At 36.5% G+C, this 19,234-nt stretch overlaps 1 protein-coding gene across 6 annotated transcripts; it reads left to right on the top strand.

The window, feature by feature from the left end:
• The first annotated feature begins 3,922 nt into the window (after positions 1 to 3,922).
• si:dkey-4p15.5 (zona pellucida-like domain-containing protein 1) lies at positions 3,923 to 18,350 on the top strand. Of its 6 annotated transcripts, none has more exons than XM_051396986.1 (11): positions 3,923 to 3,938; positions 4,552 to 4,667; positions 4,767 to 4,993; positions 5,258 to 5,442; positions 5,563 to 5,635; positions 5,724 to 5,821; positions 5,905 to 5,985; positions 6,079 to 6,250; positions 6,349 to 6,451; positions 7,120 to 7,149; positions 7,289 to 7,974. In XM_051396986.1, the coding sequence occupies exons 1-11, from the start codon at positions 3,925 to 3,927 to the stop codon at positions 7,423 to 7,425; spliced, it is 1,236 nt and encodes a 411-aa protein (XP_051252946.1). In that variant the 5' UTR covers positions 3,923 to 3,924; the 3' UTR covers positions 7,426 to 7,974. The 6 variants fall into 6 exon arrangements, with proteins under 6 accessions (XP_051252946.1, XP_051252947.1, XP_051252951.1 ...); XM_051396991.1 differs by lacking the exons at positions 3,923 to 3,938; positions 4,552 to 4,667; positions 4,767 to 4,993; ... (6 more) ...; positions 7,120 to 7,149; positions 7,289 to 7,974 and adding exons at positions 9,550 to 9,567; positions 13,554 to 13,660; positions 13,760 to 13,986; ... (6 more) ...; positions 16,158 to 16,187; positions 17,242 to 18,350; XM_051396988.1 differs by lacking the exons at positions 3,923 to 3,938; positions 4,552 to 4,667; positions 4,767 to 4,993; ... (6 more) ...; positions 7,120 to 7,149; positions 7,289 to 7,974 and adding exons at positions 10,656 to 10,970; positions 13,509 to 13,660; positions 13,760 to 13,986; ... (6 more) ...; positions 16,158 to 16,187; positions 17,242 to 18,350.
• The last annotated feature ends 884 nt before the right edge of the window (positions 18,351 to 19,234 follow it).

Genomic DNA, 19,234 nt, shown 5'->3' with positions numbered 1-19,234 from the left:
TAAAATAAAAATAAAAATATCATAGCCAGATATAAGATGTAACATATGATAGGAAATGTATCCACTGTCAGATATTTTTAAGCATTGTGACATAAAACTATTAATTCACAGCGAATTTCACATTAATTTGGCAGCTTATGCAGTCAGTAGGTTTGAATGTGGAAAGCAGGTTGTTTCATATCTGCACATGCTTGGCTCAGTTCAAGTATTGACAACTCCTTATTGTTTAGCATGTCAAAAACATGACTAAAAATGTCAGATCTTATGTAAACATTTGGTGTTCACTGTGCCATGTTATGTAATTTAGATTTTGTTCCCAAGAGCCTCTTTGCACATGAATTGCCTTGACTGCCTATAGAGACAAGACACTTGTTTTATCCTCTGGGACTTACGTTACTGTTGTTATTCCAGTGTAAACATCCATAGGTGCCTTTGTACCCATTATCTGTGAGTCACATTCATGGACACATGAGAGTGATATGAGCAGTGGCCTACCATTGTTGCTAAGGGGTGCATGTTGATAAAGTCATTAACCAAACACTACCCTTTGAGGCAAATTGGACATATAGATGGAGCTGTTCTGTGCTGACAATAAAGTAAGAGTTTTTGGAGTTTAACAATTACAGATATATATACTCCAAGATCCCTTTTTTCTTTATGTTTTCCAGGAACAGCAAGTACAACATGTTTTCAGAGATTATTATTGGGGGAAAATTGTGTTCTTTATTGACCTTCAGGAACACTCACATTCACTTAAATTGCTTTCTGAGCGTTCAATTGCATCTCACAGTGTTCATTCAGCAAATGGAGGCCATTCAGATCCAATACTAAAAGACCACCTTTGAACCTTGAACTATACTTGAACCAGTAGCTTAGTTACTGCTGTGACCAAAAACTGGGCTGAAAATGATGAAAGCGGAGGTAAAGAGGTGAGTTGCAGCCAGAAAAACAAAACAGTGAGAAAGGTACTATAAAGAAACTGATTTGTTTGGCCACTTGGGGGCAGCACAAACAAGCGTTGAACACAACACTGACATATCGTCACCTTTTATGTAGATATGGCAAACAGCTGCTTACCTTACTGGAGCAACATTATCGTTCATTTGGAGTTGTGTTTCTGGTCTCCTGATGAATGGGAAATACGTGTCAGGCTTTTTAACTGCTAAATGCTCCACTGTGTTCACCAGCTACTCATTAACTGTGTCTGATCTCACAGAAAAACAACTGTCTGCGGTGGCCAAAAATAAGTCCATAAGCCATTAGATAGCTAGAAACAGTAAAGCTGCAATGACAGACAGCTGAAAAATTAGCTGAAACTCACTGTAAAGCTCTAAAGTTGAGGGGAGCTGCTCTTTCTAGGTGCATTACTACGAGTGACCAATACCACATTGTCTTTTGATGGATCGTTGTTATAAAAATGGCATTGATAGCTGCTTTAACAACTATCTTTATATCTTTTTTTGTTTAATCAGTACAAAAAATCTTAAAACAACACACATTTCCCTGACTCTCTGCTGGTTGCCTGGTAACTCCTCAGAGCCAAGAAATAGGCCTAGTCTGGCACATAATCCTAATTAAAACAGCAAATACTTGTCTTTGGTTTCTGGTATGGATTAAAAAAATTACATATAACGTCTCAGTTACCTTTAGAGGTGCTGGTGGGTGGATTTGTTAATGGTGGACTGGGTTAGACAGGAAAGCTGTTTCCCCCATTTCCATTCTTTGTGCCTCTGCCGGAAAGCGATTTAAGCATGTAATGTTGAACAATTCCTTTAAATTTGGTTAATTACAAAATTATAACCAAGATATGTACTGAGTGGGACATTTTAGTTGAATAATAAACCTGTTAGTGCTCTTTGAAGGATAAACTGAAGGCACGTATGCCGTAGACATATCGATGGCATTTTTGCACAACAATTTCTTGTTACTTGTTGACCGACATATACATTGTTACTGATATATCCGTGATAAGCCTCGCCCTGCATGCATCCCAGGAAAGCTCACAAAACATGTTCTTGGTTTACACAATGTCAGGGCTACAGCGTCATCCTATCCTTCATTCTTGTTTAATCAAAATATTCAACGCCCTATGTCTTCGTATCGGCCTGTATTTTTTAACTGACTACCTGATCAAGTACAAATTGAGGTTAAATTCCTCAAACTTCGAGCTGAGTCATGAGTCACCATAAGTGGGACATAATTCCAAAGATATTACATTTGTGGGAACTATAGACATTTAAAAGACCTGCAGCAAACACGCACTGTCCACTCCTTTTTTAAAAACAGAACATTTGTCTTTTTGATCACAGGTCCTGACCTAAATCTGCCACAGGCATGTACCAGGTTAGTATTATTATTTCCCAAGGGTGACCACAATTACTGCTTTTGGGTCCAAGTTTTTAAGAAATGTGCCCTCAGTAACACTGATGGCATGGCTTGATGACAAATGCTTATTTAAACAACAAAGGAGAGATTAAAACTGGCATTTGACATTGGATACGACTAAAGTAATCTAGCAGGCACCTTTTTCAGGCTGTATCCTCATGGTGCATTGTGGTGTTATTCTTTAGGGACCCGAGTTACTCAGGAGTCCCTTTCGTGTCATGATGCTTCACAAAAGACTTTGGATTTCTCTCAGATAGGTGTGTCTTTTATTCGCTGACTGTACAAAACAGCACTGAAATGTTCTATGTACAGTTTACAGCCTGAGGCCATAACAAAAACTGATCCATTACAAAAGTAACACTCTGAAGAACAATAATGAGACTTTTCTCACATAAAAAGATCTCAAAAAAGCGATCCTACTCTTTCATAGGCCTATGAAAAATAAAACACTGTTTGTATACATTATGGTTTCCTATGCAACTCTCTCCCTGTCCATATGAGACAGCAGTCAAGTGTTTTTCCATTGCATAACATTATCACCAGCCATTAGGCTTGCATTATCTTACATATAAAGTAATATCTTGTGCCAGACCGAATGTGAGATGATTGCTAATGCATTACTGGAAGTTTAAAGCTGACTGCTGTAAACAAAAAGAGTCATGAATCTGTGGTAAACATTCATATTCACACTTTTGTCTTTTTTTTTTTATTATTTGTGATAACAAGGTACCACAGTATGTCATCCACTTCCTCTTTATTACATCCAAAAAACTGATTATTAGTTTTAAAGCGATAACTTCTGGGACCTCATTCATCTCTAAAAGAAAAGCAATAAATACCACTGTTTAAATGCCATACTCACCAGCTGCCAGCTGCTTTAGTGGACTTCTCTGGCTGACCTCAATGAGGATTGGGACAAGCCAAAATAAATCTTCTTTGCGGAAATCAATACCATCACATAATACACTAATACGACCAAGTTGCAGACATATGGCATGAAGACCGATTACTGCAACTAAGCAATGAGACCAAAAACAGGCTGGATGTCATAGGAAACATTATAAACTTCAAAGGTATTGCAATGTCAATATTTGAATCCAGGAAGTGTGGATAATGATTTAAGATTAATAGACTGAACTCTTATGATGAATATCTTCAATTAAACTGCTGTGTAATACAATCAGGGTAAATGCAGATTAAGAAACCATCATCCAGGCTAATTGTTTCCAGATGAATCCTGAAGCCCCACTCTATTGTTTCCTTAAAACAAATTCCCCTTGCATGTATATAGAAATGGATATTCATTATTATTACATACCATCACTTAACACCAGTAAAGATAGCTGGCTGTTGCTTCAAAGAAACTGCTTACAATCGATGTTGACATTTTGTTGACATTTTGAAGTGTATGTAAAACAGTCAGAAAAGTGAGGATGTCACAGGCCCATCTCATGTTACAATTTTATCTGAGACATTCCCTCACACGCCCTGTAGAGGCGACAGTATAAAGGGATCTTGTGGCTGACAACGCGCCACAAGATGAAGACTTACGGGTGAGTGCTACAATAACTTTATCACCTCTTTTTCCTGCTACTTTAATACTTTAGGTTGGATTTATTTCTCATTCATTGGATGAAAAATCTATCATGGAATTGTTCGAATTAGTGCAATGTTGTTTCTTTTCATTTTTATTGCTATACCAAATACCAATAACAAAGAAGAAAATAGAGTTTACAAATACAGTGATTTTGGTTCTGGATTCAATGCATCTTCAAATATAACTTGATATAAGAGATAGAATTTGAGGGTCTTTATCTGATCAATAATGACAGTTTATTTGAAAAAAAAACAAAAAACGTTAAAGTTAATACAGAAGTACAACTAGTATATGCATCAGTTGTCTCTTGAATAATGTCTTTCAAAGATTCAACTGAATTGAAAGATATTTGTCATTTCATTGGAAATAACATAAATTACAGCTTCTTAAAGTTTTTCCTCTTTCCTTCCAGTGGCTAATAACTGTATATTGCATAATAGGTTCAAGTAACTCTACTACCTTTGTTGGATTTTTCCCTCAAGTAAAGAAAGTTGATCAGTTGTCTTTGACGCAAAAAAATTGGCTATTTCTGAAAACTTTTCTTTCAAAGCACTTTGTTCTTCTCACAGGTCCACACTCAGAACAATGAGGCTGGTCCTCCTTGTGTGCCAACTTGGCCTCATTCTGAGGACCAAGGCCCAGATACCAGAGCTCTGCCTTCTTAGTGACACAAACAGACCCCCAGGTTTTGTGGCATTTTCTTTCATATGTTCTTTAGTTACTGTAGTTTTCACACTTTCACTTCTTTTGATTTAAATCCTCCCTTGTTTTTTATCCCTCCCAGAAAACTCTGACATAAATGTGGTCTGCGGCACTGAGCACATGGATCTGAGCATCTACCTTTGCCCAGTGTACCAAGCTCTTTACAATGAGTCTCTCATGGTCCTCAATGGAGAGTACAGCAAACCTGAGTGTTTGGGGGCAGCTGACTGGAACACTGACCCACCAGTCCTAAAATTCAGATTCCCCATAAATGAAAGTTCCATCGCATCCTGCAATAATAATTTTAAGGTACTCTTCACAATAGCTTCACCTACTATTTTAAAAGTATATATCAATTTAGATGCTTTTTCCTCTCATATATATTAGAGGAACAATTAAGAAGACTTCCCAGTACATAAGAATATAAGAAAAGTACAGAATATATCATAGTAAAAGTTTTCTTTTCGTACATTTTTACAGAATGTAATAACATATGAATAACAAGGATTGGATCCATCAAAGAATACATCTGAAAACTGATCTCAGTGCAATATATGTTTGTTTTTCTAATAGATAATCGATCAGGTTGGAAGCGGAGCGTTTTCTGACTTCTCAAATGTCCAGTACGTCAACATCTCTGGGACTGTTACCTCTGTAGACCCCTCTGCAGGTATGATCACCTATCGTCCGCAGATCCTGTACAAGTTCTCCTGCCTCTACCCGATGCAGTATCTCCTGAACAACACTCAACTGGCTGTGTGAGTATATCAAGTGCCACCCCAAATGACACCTATACTGCTTGTGACATAAGCATGAATCAACTACATTTTTGATTCATTCGACCTTCTAACATATGAATTTATTCTCATTTAATACAGATCAGGTGTGAATCTTGCAATAAGAGACAACAATGGTAGTTTTATCAGCACACTGAGTATGCAGCTCTACAAGGTAAGACCTACTCTATAACTTTTAGATTTAGACAGTATTTTTGTAACATTTAATAACTTGATTTTGTTTCTACCATCCTGTGGAACAGGATCAACTGTACCAAGATATACTTACTATCCCACAAACAGGACTCAACCTTAAGACCAAGATTTATGTTGCAGTTAAGGCTACTAATCTGACAGACAGGTATTTAAGTTTTATCAAGTTACAGTAAACAAAGTTACAATATAAAGAATAGACACTAAAAATTCACCTGTCTGTCCTAAAAGGTTCAACGTGCTGCTTGACAGATGCTACGCAACCACAACTCCAAATCCCATGTCTGACTACTATTATGACCTTTTTATAGGGTGAGTCACACATGTACATAACTTCCAACTTACACTCAGCTTCATTCTACTTCCACATGTGCAGTCACGCTTCCCATCTCTTTTTCACCCAAGGTGTGCAAGGGACGGACAAACTAAGGTGGAGCTCAACGGGATGTCTCAGAAGGCACACTTCTCCTTTGAGGCCTTCAGATTTGTGGAGCACAAAAATCAGACGATTTCCACATTCTACCTGCACTGTGTTACCAGACTCTGTGAAGTGTCCTTGTGTAGTGGAATAATGCCTGTGAGTAGATATTTTAAGATATCACAAATAGGAACTGTAATTAATCCATACATCAGTCTACATCAGTCTTGATTGTTAATTTTATCAATCTTGAACAGAACTGTGGAAGTTCCCCAAGCAGGAGAAAGAGAGAAGCTGAGGATGTGTTGGCCAACGCTACAGTCTCCTCGACTGCCATTCTTGTGGGAAAACAGAGCATTGGTGAGCCTTTAGGGCAAATTGTAACAAACACAGATATTCCTACATCTAATCACAATGACATTTTATATGGTGAATAGATACAAATGCTAAATAAACAGTATTACCTTAAAATGTGCAAATTAAACCAGATGAATAACTTAATATATGTCAATGGATTTGTCTGGAGGACACTTGAAATTATAAAATGGCCATCTGTCCTTGTGGTGTCTTCTATTAAAGAAATAGTTTGAGATTTTAGGAAATGCAATTATTTACTTTGTTGAGTGGAGATGAGAAGATTGAAACCACTCTCGTGTATGTGCTACAAACGAAGCTACAGCCAGCAGTCAATTACATTAAGAACCTTAAATTGTAATGTTATTTTTACACTTTTGTTTGTATTAAACAATGGCTAATGTGTTTATTATTGAGCTTTATAGGTGCTAATAGGTAGATTTTTTTCACCAGAGCCAGGCCAACTGTTTCCCCATGTATCCAGTATCTATGCTAAGCTAAGTTGAAAGACTACTGACAGTAGCTTTATCAATCTAATCTAATTCTCAGCAAGAAAGCGAATAAGCACATTTCCTAAAATGTCAAACTGTTCATTTAATCAGTTATTTTTTACCAATAATGACACAAAATGTGAATCCTAAATTACTGACCATAGTTTTGGCTCCATTTTTCAGGAGACCCTCAAACTTTATCGGCTGCTCATGGTAAGAATCAGCAAATTTGTCTGTGATGGACTACTTTCTTGGTCATTACTGTTCAGTTAGTAATCATCAATATTGATTAATATACCCATGAAGTATAATATGATATCTTTGTGCTTTTCTTTTTCCCCTGCTCACAAAGCTATGTCACCTGAGGGCAACTACAGCAGCCCTGTGGTGGCTGTAATTGTCTGCCTCGTCATCCTAGCTATTCTCCTCGTCGCCATGGCTGTTTACTTTGCTTTGTACATCAGACGGAGAAAACCAATGATTCAGTAACATCACCTGACTGAGAGTGGAGTCACTTGACGCATCTCCCAAACTGCCAGTTTAATACTTCATCATCTACAAAGCATGACCGTGATGCTGTTGAGACAGTAAAACAAGTCATGAGAAACAATAATCAGATATATCATACTGTCATAGTACTATTTAGCCTTTCCATTTCACAAACAGCAGTATAACAAGCTGGTCAGCAGTAATCTTTGCAACTTTATAATCATTGTGAATCACATAGTTAATTAATGTGGAGATAAGGGCACAAAATCTGTACAAAAATTGTGTATTATAATTAAGTGTTAGTTTTAATCATGTTGTCAGAGTCATATTGAAGTATTTAATGAATGGTCTCATTATTTGTAATCAGTTAGAAATTGTGTACTTTTAAGGACTTTTCACACTGCACTTAGCAAAGATAAAAGTATTCTTAGAACCTTCTTAGCTCCAGGCTAAGAAAGCTTTCACAAATGTCTTCAGTGACAATGATGAAGGAAGCACTCGTGCTTTATTCTTTAACAAAACACACCATTAAACTAAACATTAAAACGTTGACTGTCTCTTATTGTATGCATGAACACACTGAATCGGAGAAAGCTATAGGTCGGTTGAGTGATGAAAAAACCGACTGATGTAACACAAGTTAGAGTACTGATTGTGTACTGATCTAAACAACAGTTTTTGACTGTACTCCCTTACAGTGAATTACATTAAAATATAAAATCAACATGCAGATAAAAACTTTAATATTGTATAGACATGACTATGTTTGATGCCAAAGCTCTAGGTTATCTGTATGTCATTTACTCTTTTGGTAATTTGATTAATTACAAATTTGTTTGGTAACAATTTCTATTGAAATGGTAAAGGCCCAAAGGTGGCTCCTGCATTTTCACCCAATTTTGACTCACCGTCTCGTGGAGAGGTCTTACTTCAAAATCTCTGAAAAAGTTTTAAGAATTTTAATATTGATCGTAAAGGTCAATTTGTGAGGCTCTATTGGCAGAAATGGAATATAACATTAATGTTTTCATTAGTGTATAATGGCCTGAAAATATGAAATCATTGTATTTTTATTACCTTAGAATGAGCTGGCAAATATCCAATATTCACTCTCTTCAGGTTTTGTTTTTGGTCTCCACCAACTCCTGAGGGAAATATCTGATTCTTTAGCTGCTAAATGCTCCACTATATTCACCAGCAGCTTGTTGCTAACTGTTTAGTGCTCAGCAGGTATTGTACAGTGGGTTTTTAGAGTTTTTTCACTGAAACAGCAGCCTACTCCGGCCAAAAACACTATGAAATCAGCACGAATAACCGTCCTAAACAGTAAACTTGTGGGCTTGACAGCTAAACAAGAGCTAAAACCCACTATAAAGCTCTTTAATAACAAAGGGAGGTGCCAACTTGGACAATAACTTTCTGTAGGTTTATCACCACAGACCACCCATTTCATCCTTTTACATTGTCACATTGTTTCCTCGTTGTCATTTAATATCCTTAACATCCTCCCTCCCGAAACTACAGTGGCTACAATACCAAAAACATACAATAACTCATTTTTCAGGTGATTATAAACTAATTAATAAACTGGCGCTGTGTGATGAGTGACTCATTTCTGAGTATAAAATCATTCACCATCAAATACAGTCAAGCAAGATTGGCTGTGGATAAAACTTTCAACCTGCTGGTGGCACAACAAAAAAGTCAGGAGATCACAATTTCTGTTTTGAGCAAATCCATCAAGAAGATGTTAAGATATTTCACTAGATAATTCAAAACTTTGACCTGCTGGTGGCGCAAGATGAGAAGTCAGAGGATCAACAAAGTTATTCAAATTCAGCCTTTGGGGGACTTTATTGGCACCACATTTGATGGCAAGCCAATGGTTGTTAAGAGATTTCACACAGAATTAACTTGTTGTTGACACTACAGGAAAAAACAGGAAATTACCAAAGTCAGTAGGCTTCATGCATCTTGGTCTGTGGTCTAATGTGCATCTGTTATGGGGGCCCTTCACATGAAACATTTTGGGAACCCCTGTTGTATCCTATCCTAATCAGCATCTCACAGCTGTAGGCCATCATTCAGTGATATCACACAAAAAAATCTCCACAATGAAAAAAGAAGTAAAACACCATAAAGGTAATCATAAAATGTAGAACTAGGGATAATCTGAATGTTCATTCAGCAAATCAAACCAACAAATTGCATGTTAACAGAACTGCAGAGAAACATATGATGCTGTACCCTCAAACTTTATCGGCTGCTCATGGTAAGAATCAGCAAATTTGTCTGTGATGGACTACTTTCTTGGTCATTACTGTTCAGTTAGTAATCATCAATATTGATTAATATACCCATGAAGTATAATATGATATCTTTGTGCTTTTCTTTTTCCCCTGCTCACAAAGCTATGTCCCTGAAGGACACACCCTGGGGGTATTCCCCCCCCTTTAGAAAAAAAAAAAAAAACAAAGGGGGAAAAAAAAAAAAAAAAAAAAAAAAAAAAAAAAAAAAAAAAAAAAAAAAAAAAAAAAAAAAAAATAATAAAAATAATAAAAAAAAGAAAAAAAAAAATATATATTAAATAAAAATAAAAAAAAGAAGGAAGCACTTGTGCTTTATTCTTTAACAAAACACACCATTAAACTAAACATTAAAACGTTGACTGTCTCTTATTGTATGCATGAACACACTGAATCGGAGAAAGCTATAGGTTGGTTGAGTGATGAAAAAACTGACTGATGTAACACAAGTTAGAGTACTGATTGTGTACTGATCTAAACAACAGTTTTTTTTGACTGTACTCCCTTACAGTGAATTACATTAAAATATGAAATAAACATGCAGATAAAAACCTTAATATTGTATAGACATGACTATGTTTGATGCCAAAGCTCTAGGTTATCTGTATGTCATTTACTCTTTTGGTAATTTGATTAATTACAAATTTGTTTGGTAACAATTTCTATTGAAATGGTAAAGGCCCAAAGGTGGCTCCTGCATTTTCACCCAATTTTGACTCCCCGTCTCGTGGAGAGGTCTTACGTCAAAATCTCTGAAAAAGTTTTAAGAATTTTAATATTGATCGTAAAGGTCCATTTGTGAGGCTCTATTGGCAGAAATGGAATATAACATTAATGTTTTCATTAGTGTATAATGGCCTGAAAATATGAAATCATTGTATTTGTATTACCTTAGAATAAGCTGGCAAATATCCAATATTCACTCTCTTCAGGTTTTGTTTTTGGTCTCCACCAACTCCTGAGGGAAATATCTGATTCTTTAGCTGCTAAATTCTCCACTATATTCACCAGCAGCTTGTTGCTAACTGTTTAGTGCTCAGCAGGTATTGTACAGTGGGTTTTTAGAGTTTTTTCACTGAAACAGCAGCCTACTCCGGCCAAAAACACTATGAAATCAGCACAAATAACCGTCCTAAACAGTAAACTTGTGGGCTTGACAGCTAAACAATGAGCTAAAACTCACTATAAAGCTCTTTAATAACAAAGGGAGGTGCCAACTTGGACAATAACTTTCTGTAGGTTTATCACCACAGACCACCCATTTCATCCTTTTACATTGTCACATTGTTTCCTCGTTGTCATTTAATATCCTTAACATCCTCCCTCCCGAAACTACAGTGGCTACAATACCAAAAACACACAATAACTCATTTTTCAGGTGATTATAAACTAATTAATAAACTGGCGCTGTGTGATAAGTGACTCATTTCTGAGTATAAAATCACTCACCATCAAATACAGTCAAGCAAGATTGGCTGTGGATAAAACTTTCAACCTGCTGGTGGCACAACAAAAAAGTCAGGAGATCACAATTTCTGTTTTGAGCAAATCCATCAAGAAGATGTTAAGATATTTCACTAGATAATTCAAAGCTTTGACCTGCTGGTGGCGCAAGATGAGAAGTCAGAGGATCAACAAAGTCATTCAAATTCAGCCTTTGGGGGACTTTATTGGCACCACATTTGATGGCAAGCCAATGGTTGTTAAGAAATTTCACACAGAATTAACTTGTTGGTGACACTACAGGAAAAAACAGGAAATTACCAAAGTCAGTAGGCTTCATGCATCCTGGTCTGTGGTCTAATGTGCATCTGTTATGGGGGCCCTTCACATGAAACATTTTGGGAACCCCTGTTGTATCCTATCCTAATCAGCATCTCACAGCTGTAGGCCATCATTCAGTGATATCACACAAAAAATCTCCACAATGAAAAAAGAAGTAAAACACCATAAAGGTAATCATAAAATGTAAAACTAGGGATAATCTGAATGTTCATTCAGCAAATCAAACCAACAAATTGCATGTTAACAGAACTACAGAGAAACATATGATGCTGAATAAATAGCCTACAGTATATTGTAAAGGAGTATATTGTATAACTGTAAGCTGCTGCACAGGACTAAACTTCTAGAGAAAAAACAAGCATCACAGCAGGTTCATGGCTTTACAAATGATTCTACTCTGCTATGGGGCATTTTCACCTAGTCAGTATACCAATGTATTTGGATTAATTAATATAATAGTTTGTATTAGTAAAACATTATCAGCGGAGATACCGATCGTTGAGGTCAAATCGGGACTTCCCTAGGTTGGATCAAAAACTCCTGAGCTGCTGTGGATTTTCCATCCCATATTCAAATAGCTGATTTATGTTCTCACGAACATCAACAAAGTATCAATGGGTGTGTACTTTTTCCAGCATTGATCTTCCTACAGGGACATAACACATATAAAATAACCTTTTTTTTTGTTGAGGAAGTCCTGCATTTTATGCCCCCTGGCTCATGTTACTCTTTTGTCTGACAAGTTTCATCTTACACATCTTTGTTATTTGGTGGCCACTATAAATGGAGAGGTATTGAAACAAACAGGCAGACACAAAATGAAGACTTACAGGTGAGTGCCTAGAATAGCTTAACCATCTTTCCCCATGTAGAATACATATGAAATGATATACCTGAATGAAGGTACTAATATTCACTATTGCAACAATGGAAACAAATACTGTTTCTATCCTTGGGAGCCAATGTTACTTCTACCTGTATCTTTCTTAATTAAATGTATCTGGTACAAAATTTGTAGGAAATAAAGTAAAACTCAGTTTGCTATTAATTATCTCTGGAAAGATTTTGTTGAAGATGCAACTGAATTCAGTGATAGTTGTAATTTCATGTAAAATGAAAAAATGTCACACGATCATGCATAAATCATGACCAGCCAGAAATGGGCCTTTTGGGTTTTGATATGGATTTTTTTTATTCCAGAGTAGTTCCTGCTGAAAAAAAGAAAATGAATATTTTGATCCCAGTTTTTTTACTGTACTCCCTTACAGTGAATTACATTTAAATATGAAATAAACATGCAGATAAAAACCTTAATATTGTATAGACATGACTATGTTTGATGCCAAAGCTCTGGGTTATCTGTATGTCATTTACTCTTTTGGTAATTTGATTAATTACAAATTTGTTTGGTAACAATTTCTATTGAAATGGTAAAGGCCCAAAGGTGGCTCCTGCATTTTCACCCAATTTTGAATCCCCGTCTCGTGGAGAGGTCTTACGTCAAAATCTCTGAAAAGTTTTAAGAATTTTAATATTGATCGTAAGGTCCATTTGTGAGGCTCTATTGGCAGAAATGGAATATAACATTAATGTTTTCATTAGTGTATAATGGCCTGAAAATATGAAATCATTGTATTTGTATTACCTTAGAATAAGCTGGCAAATATCCAATATTCACTCTCTTCAGGTTTTGTTTTTGGTCTCCACCAACTCCTGAGGAAATATCTGATTCTTTAGCTGCTAAATTCTCCACTATATTCACCAGCAGCTTGTTGCTAACTGTTTAGTGCTCAGCAGGTATTGTACAGTGGGTTTTTAGAGTTTTTTCACTGAAACAGCAGCCTACTCCGGCCAAAAACACTATGAAATCAGCATGAATAACCGTCCTAAACAGTAAACTTGTGGGCTTGACAGCTAAACAATGAGCTAAAACTCACTATAAAGCTCTTTAATAACAAGGGAGGTGCCAACTTGGACAATAACTTTCTGTAGGTTTATCACCACAGACCACCCCATTGTTTTGTTGTTTTCTCACAGGTGCAACCTCAGACCAGTGAGACTGGTAACCCTTGTGTGCCTAATGTTGAGGACTGAGGCCCAGATACCAGAGCTCTGCCTTCTTAGTGACACAAACAGACCCCCAGGTTTTGTGGCATTTTCTTTCATATGTTCTTTAGTTACTGTAGTTTTCACACTTCCATTTCTGTTGATTTAAATCCTCCCTTGTTTTTTATCCCTCCCAGAAAACTCTGACATAAATGTGGTCTGCGGCACTGAGCACATGGACCTGAGCATCTACCTTTGCCCAGTGTACCAAGCTCTTTACAATGAGTCTCTCATGGTCCTCAATGGAGAGTACAACAAACCTGAGTGTTTCGGGGCAGCTGACTGGAACACTGACCCACCAATCCTAAAATTCAGATTCCCCATAAATGAAAGTTCCATCGCATCCTGCAATAATAACTTTAAGGTACTCTTCACAATAGCTTCACCTACTATTTTAAAAGTATATATCAATTTAGATGCTTTTTCCTCTCATATATATTAGAAGAACAATTAAGAAGATTTCCCAGTACATAAGAATATAAGAAAAGTACAGAATATATCATAGTAAAAGTTTTCTTTTCGTACATTTTTACAGAATGTAATAACATATGAATAACAAGGATTGGATCCATCAAAGAATACATCTGAAAACTGATCTCAGTGCAATATATGTTTGTTTTTCTAATAGATAATCGATCGGATCGGAAGCGGAGTGTTTTCTGACTTCTCAAATGTCCAGTACGTCAACATCTCTGGGACTGTTACCTCTGTAGACCCCTCTACAGGTATGATCACCTATCGTCCGCAGATCCTGTACAAGTTCTCCTGCCTCTACCCAATGCAGTATCTCCTGAACAACACTCAACTGGCTGTGTGAGTATATCAAGTGCCACCCCAAATGACACCTACACTGCTTGTGAAATAAGCAGCATAATTCATTCAACCTTTTGATAAATACATGTATATGAATTTCTTTTCATTTAATACAGATCCGGAGTGAATCTTGCAATAAGAGACAACAATGGTAGTTTCATCAGCACACTGAGTATGCAGCTCTACAAGGTAAGACCTACTTTATAGCTTTTAGATTCAAACACAAAGTATTTTTTTGCTATTTTTAACTTGTTGTTTCTTCTGTGGAACAGGACGAAGGGTACCAAGAGTTACTTACTATCCCACAAACAGGACTCAACCTGAAGACCAAGGTTTATGTTGCAGTTGAAGCTACAAATCTAACAGACAGGTATTGAAAACAATAGTTGGACATTTTGTGAAATTTACTGATTTGTTTAATTGCTGAGTGTCAGATGAGAAGATCAATACCAATCTCGCTACAGCAAGGAGGCTGTAAGCTTAGCTTAGCATGAAGACCAGAAACAGGTGGAAACAGCTAGCCTGGCTCTGTCCAATGGTAACAAAATCCACCCAGTGACACCTCTGAAGTTCATTGATTAACATGTTTGGGTATATCTTGTTTCTTTAATCCGTACAAAGTCTAAAAATACAACATCTTTTCAAATCATCATAAATGTATTTCTCAAATGTTTGAACTATTCCATTAAAGTGCCGACAGTACTGCAGTTTTACATAGTTAAATTTCTGAAAAATAACACTTAAAATCGACCTGTCTGTCCTCGCAGGTTCAATGTGCTGCTGGACAGATGTTACGCTACAACAAGTCCATATCCTGTGCAGAGCACCTATTATGACCTTATTATGGGGTGAGTTGCATATATGTAACTACAGTATACCTTCCACCTACTCTGAAACTTAAATCTTTTTTTCCCCACCTTAGGTGTACTCGTGGTGCACAAACAAAGGTGGAGCTCAACGGGGTGTCTCAGAAGGCAACATTCTCCTTTGAGGCCTTCAGATTTGTGGAGCACAAAAATCAGACGGTTTCCACATTCTACCTGCACTGTGCCACCAGACTCTGTGAAGTGTCCTCGTGTAGCGAATTAATACCTGTAATACTCTCTACATTATGCTTTATCACCAACATGTGTGTCTTATTATCTTTATTCTTTTGCTCAGTTTTGTGGGCATTTTATATACTGATACTCAGTTGGTTTTTCAAAACACTTTTAGGCACATGATGTAATTTCACATCTTTTTGACATCATATGGACTATTAAGCAATAACTATGATGAGCAAATCACAACAGTGTCAAGGCCAAAAAAGATTCCTGATGCTTTCCTTTGTGAGTTTTTATGAGATACTTACAAACATACTTTAACTAATCTAAATAATACAGAGTTATCTTTTGTCTTCTTCTTTTTTCGGAACAGAATTGTAGCCCTGGCGTTGGCCGCCGGAAAAGAGAGGCCCAGTATGTGTCAAACAGAACTACAGTCACCTCGCCCGCCATCCTCGTGACTGAACAGAGAAGTGATGTGACTGATGGTCTGAGTACCACAAATAGCCCTTCATACTATCAGACTGAAGAAAATCACAAATACAAACGTAAGCAAAAGAGGAAAGCAAATTAAATACCTTAACGTGCACATGTGCTTGGTTTATTTTATCTTATATATCTATTTTGTTGAATTAACAATATTAACCTTGAAATTAAATTTTTGGTTTAATTTTTACAGCAGATCCTCAAGTTTCCTCAGTTCTTAACGGTAAGAGTATCTGTATGAGTGGGCTGGCACAATGAAACATAAAGAGTAGTGCAAAATGTCTTTTCTTTTTATTGACCACTTAGCCTACCTAGTTATTACCGCTGGCGGTGTCTAAAAGAACCGGGCACAGGCAGCAGCTGTTTGTGTGGGAAATGTTTAATTCTGATGAATAACTAAGTATCTGGTAATTCACAGCGTTGCCTTTTTTTTAATAAACTAGCTTATTCCTGATTGCTAGCTCAGCTGCTCTGCATTCTGGTGTTGGATTTCACACCTCTCTAAACCACTCACCACATACACAGTCTTTGTAAAATGTAGTTTGTTGTTAAAGCGCCACCATCTGGTCAACTCCCTGGGGTCAGCAAAGAGGACCATTGGCTCAGTTTGAAATCGATTGGATGAACAGTTCCTGAGATATGCAAAGTACAGACATACGTACAAAAATACATTTCTTGCTTTATTTTTAGATTAACTATAGGTAATTAAAAAACTAAAATATAATGATCATAGTTACAGTTACTTGTAGTATCTCCTCTTGATCACACGAGTCAGTCATGCTAGTGGCTTTGTAGACCGTAGGCAAAGTGATGCTTCATCAGCATGGTAACCACATCCATGATGGTAATATGCTTGCTATGGCAGCGCTCCACTAGTTTCCAATCACTTAAAACCACCAATGTCAACCTCATGGTGGTGCGAGAGGAATAGTCGGGGGACCATTGAGATTCTCTGGGCACCATGAATGTCTGTTCAAAATTTCAGGGCAATCCATCCAATAGTTGTTGATATCGCAGTCTGGACCAAAGAGGTGGGCTGACAGACCTCCCCATGCTGGTAGCATGGCTAAAATGTCATTCAATTTCAAATCCCAACAATCTTACTCTGATTATTAGAGTCTACCCTGAATGTGATGTATCACACTTACAATGTGTATACCTATATGAGGTCTGTAGACTAGTTTTATATAAATGTCTTAGATGGACTACTTAACAGACATAGACACATGTAGCAGGATATCATGAAAAGTCTTGATGAGTCTTCCTTTCTCACACAGGTACATCATCCCGCGGCATGAGCAGCTGCAGCATCCCTGTGGTGGCTGTAATTGTCTGCAATGTCATCTTAACTATGTTTTTCTCCACCTGAAAACCAAAAAGAAACAATCATATATCCTAAGGGAGAGAGAGAGAGAGAGAGAGAGAGAGAGAGAGAGAGAGAGAGAGAGAGAGAGAGAGAGAGAAAAGGTAGAGTCTCTTCACTTCTCTCTGAAACTCTCTTTATCATCTACAATGTCCACTGTGTTGTCAGTACTATCATACTGTAGTGTAATACGGTAGAAAATGAGATGTTTAGCTTCTCTATTTCACAAACACAACCAGGTGGTCAGCAGTTATCTATACTTACAATTTGCAAGAGTGCTTCACCAAAGTACCAAAAAAAAAAAAAAAAACAACATATTTTCTCACTTATCCACCGGTGGTACTTGGCCATGTGGATAGCTTTTGTTTTATTTGCCAGGTTTTAAGACATCTGTCACTGACATTTCCATTTGATATAACAGTTCTTTATGTAATCTTGGTCAATAGTGTCTTTATAACATAACACCAAGGATTAATGTGGAGATGGGGCCACAGAATTAGTAAAATAATATTTGATTATAAATAAATGTTGGTTTTAATTATTACAGAATCTAATGAATAATAACACCCAAATAGTGTACTTTTAAAACATGTTCCTAGAAGGTATATTTAATTGGTACCAATTACCTGCCTAATGAATAATTAATTCCCTTTTTCCAACTGGTCTGACACTGTAACTTTGAAAAAAAAAAAGTCATGCTACCTGGTTTGTGAGGTTAAATACTAACATTAGACAATTATAAACGTGCTGAAGTTAAGCAGACGTTTACCATGTTCACCATCTTGATGGCGATCCATCTGATAGTTAAGACATTTTTTCAAGAGAATCATGAATGTTTCTAGTCTACAAAGTTTTGTGTCAATTGATCAGGTAGATGTTGATTTAAATTTTGACATGGAGCATCAACTTTCCATTCAAAACCAGCATGTTATTCAGACATTTGTAGGTTAATTTCTACTCTAACACTGACATTTATCAGAATATGGGATACAAAAAAACAAAAAATAAACAATTGTGAAAGTTGTTCTGCATTTATTTTTTTTAATCCCACTTGTGGTTAACATACTTAAGTGCAGTTCATCTCATGTACTCATCACAATACTGTCAAAATGTTAGTCTGAGAAACAAGGTCTTCAGAGTGAATAAGTGAATAAAAGATTGTTTCAGATAGTTTGAGGTGACATAAGATAGATACAGTATATACTTTTAGGATACGTTTCTTAAAGGTCCACTGCAATGAAAAATACATTGTCTTGATATTTCTTAACAAAGGACATGTCAAAGTTAAGTTAATCTACAGATCACTAGACAAAAGCTTTAAGGTAGTGGTTCTCAAATTGTTGTATGGGCCCCCTGGTGGGGCATAAAGCCAGTGCATGGGCTGAATGATGATTTATGCAGGGAAAATAAACAAACAAGAGTTAGCTGATGCTATCATGCTGACCTTTATTTTGATAAAATTCAACTTTTTTATTATTTGCTTACCTGATCATTGGTAATGATTGATAAAAAATCTGGTAGGGTTGACATTGTCTTGGCTTCTGAATGGGGGCATGCCAGAAACAGTTTAAGAATCACTGCTTTAAAGTACTGGGATGGAAAAAAATAATAAATACTAAAGAAAATGTTATGTATGATCTGATTCTGTGCAGAAATGTTATTTTTTTCCGTTTACCATAAACTTCTATTATTGTGGACATTTGAATAACATTCTTTGAGAAACTTCAATAAATAAACATCAATACAATGCAAAGCACATTTTTGGTTACCACTACTTGCCATCACTTTTCTTAATGTGGATGTTGGTTTACATCTTAATCATCTCATGAGATATTTAGAGAGTTGTTGTACAGTGGGGGTAACTAACAAATTTAGAATACAACTGGTGGACCTTAGCCATACTGTAT

This window comes from Dicentrarchus labrax, unplaced genomic scaffold, assembly GCF_905237075.1.
Source record: "Dicentrarchus labrax unplaced genomic scaffold, dlabrax2021, whole genome shotgun sequence".
NCBI classification, from domain to species: Eukaryota; Metazoa; Chordata; class Actinopteri; family Moronidae; genus Dicentrarchus; species Dicentrarchus labrax.
Note: the sequence above shows the minus strand (reverse complement) of the source record. Positions and strands in the feature narration are given on the sequence as shown.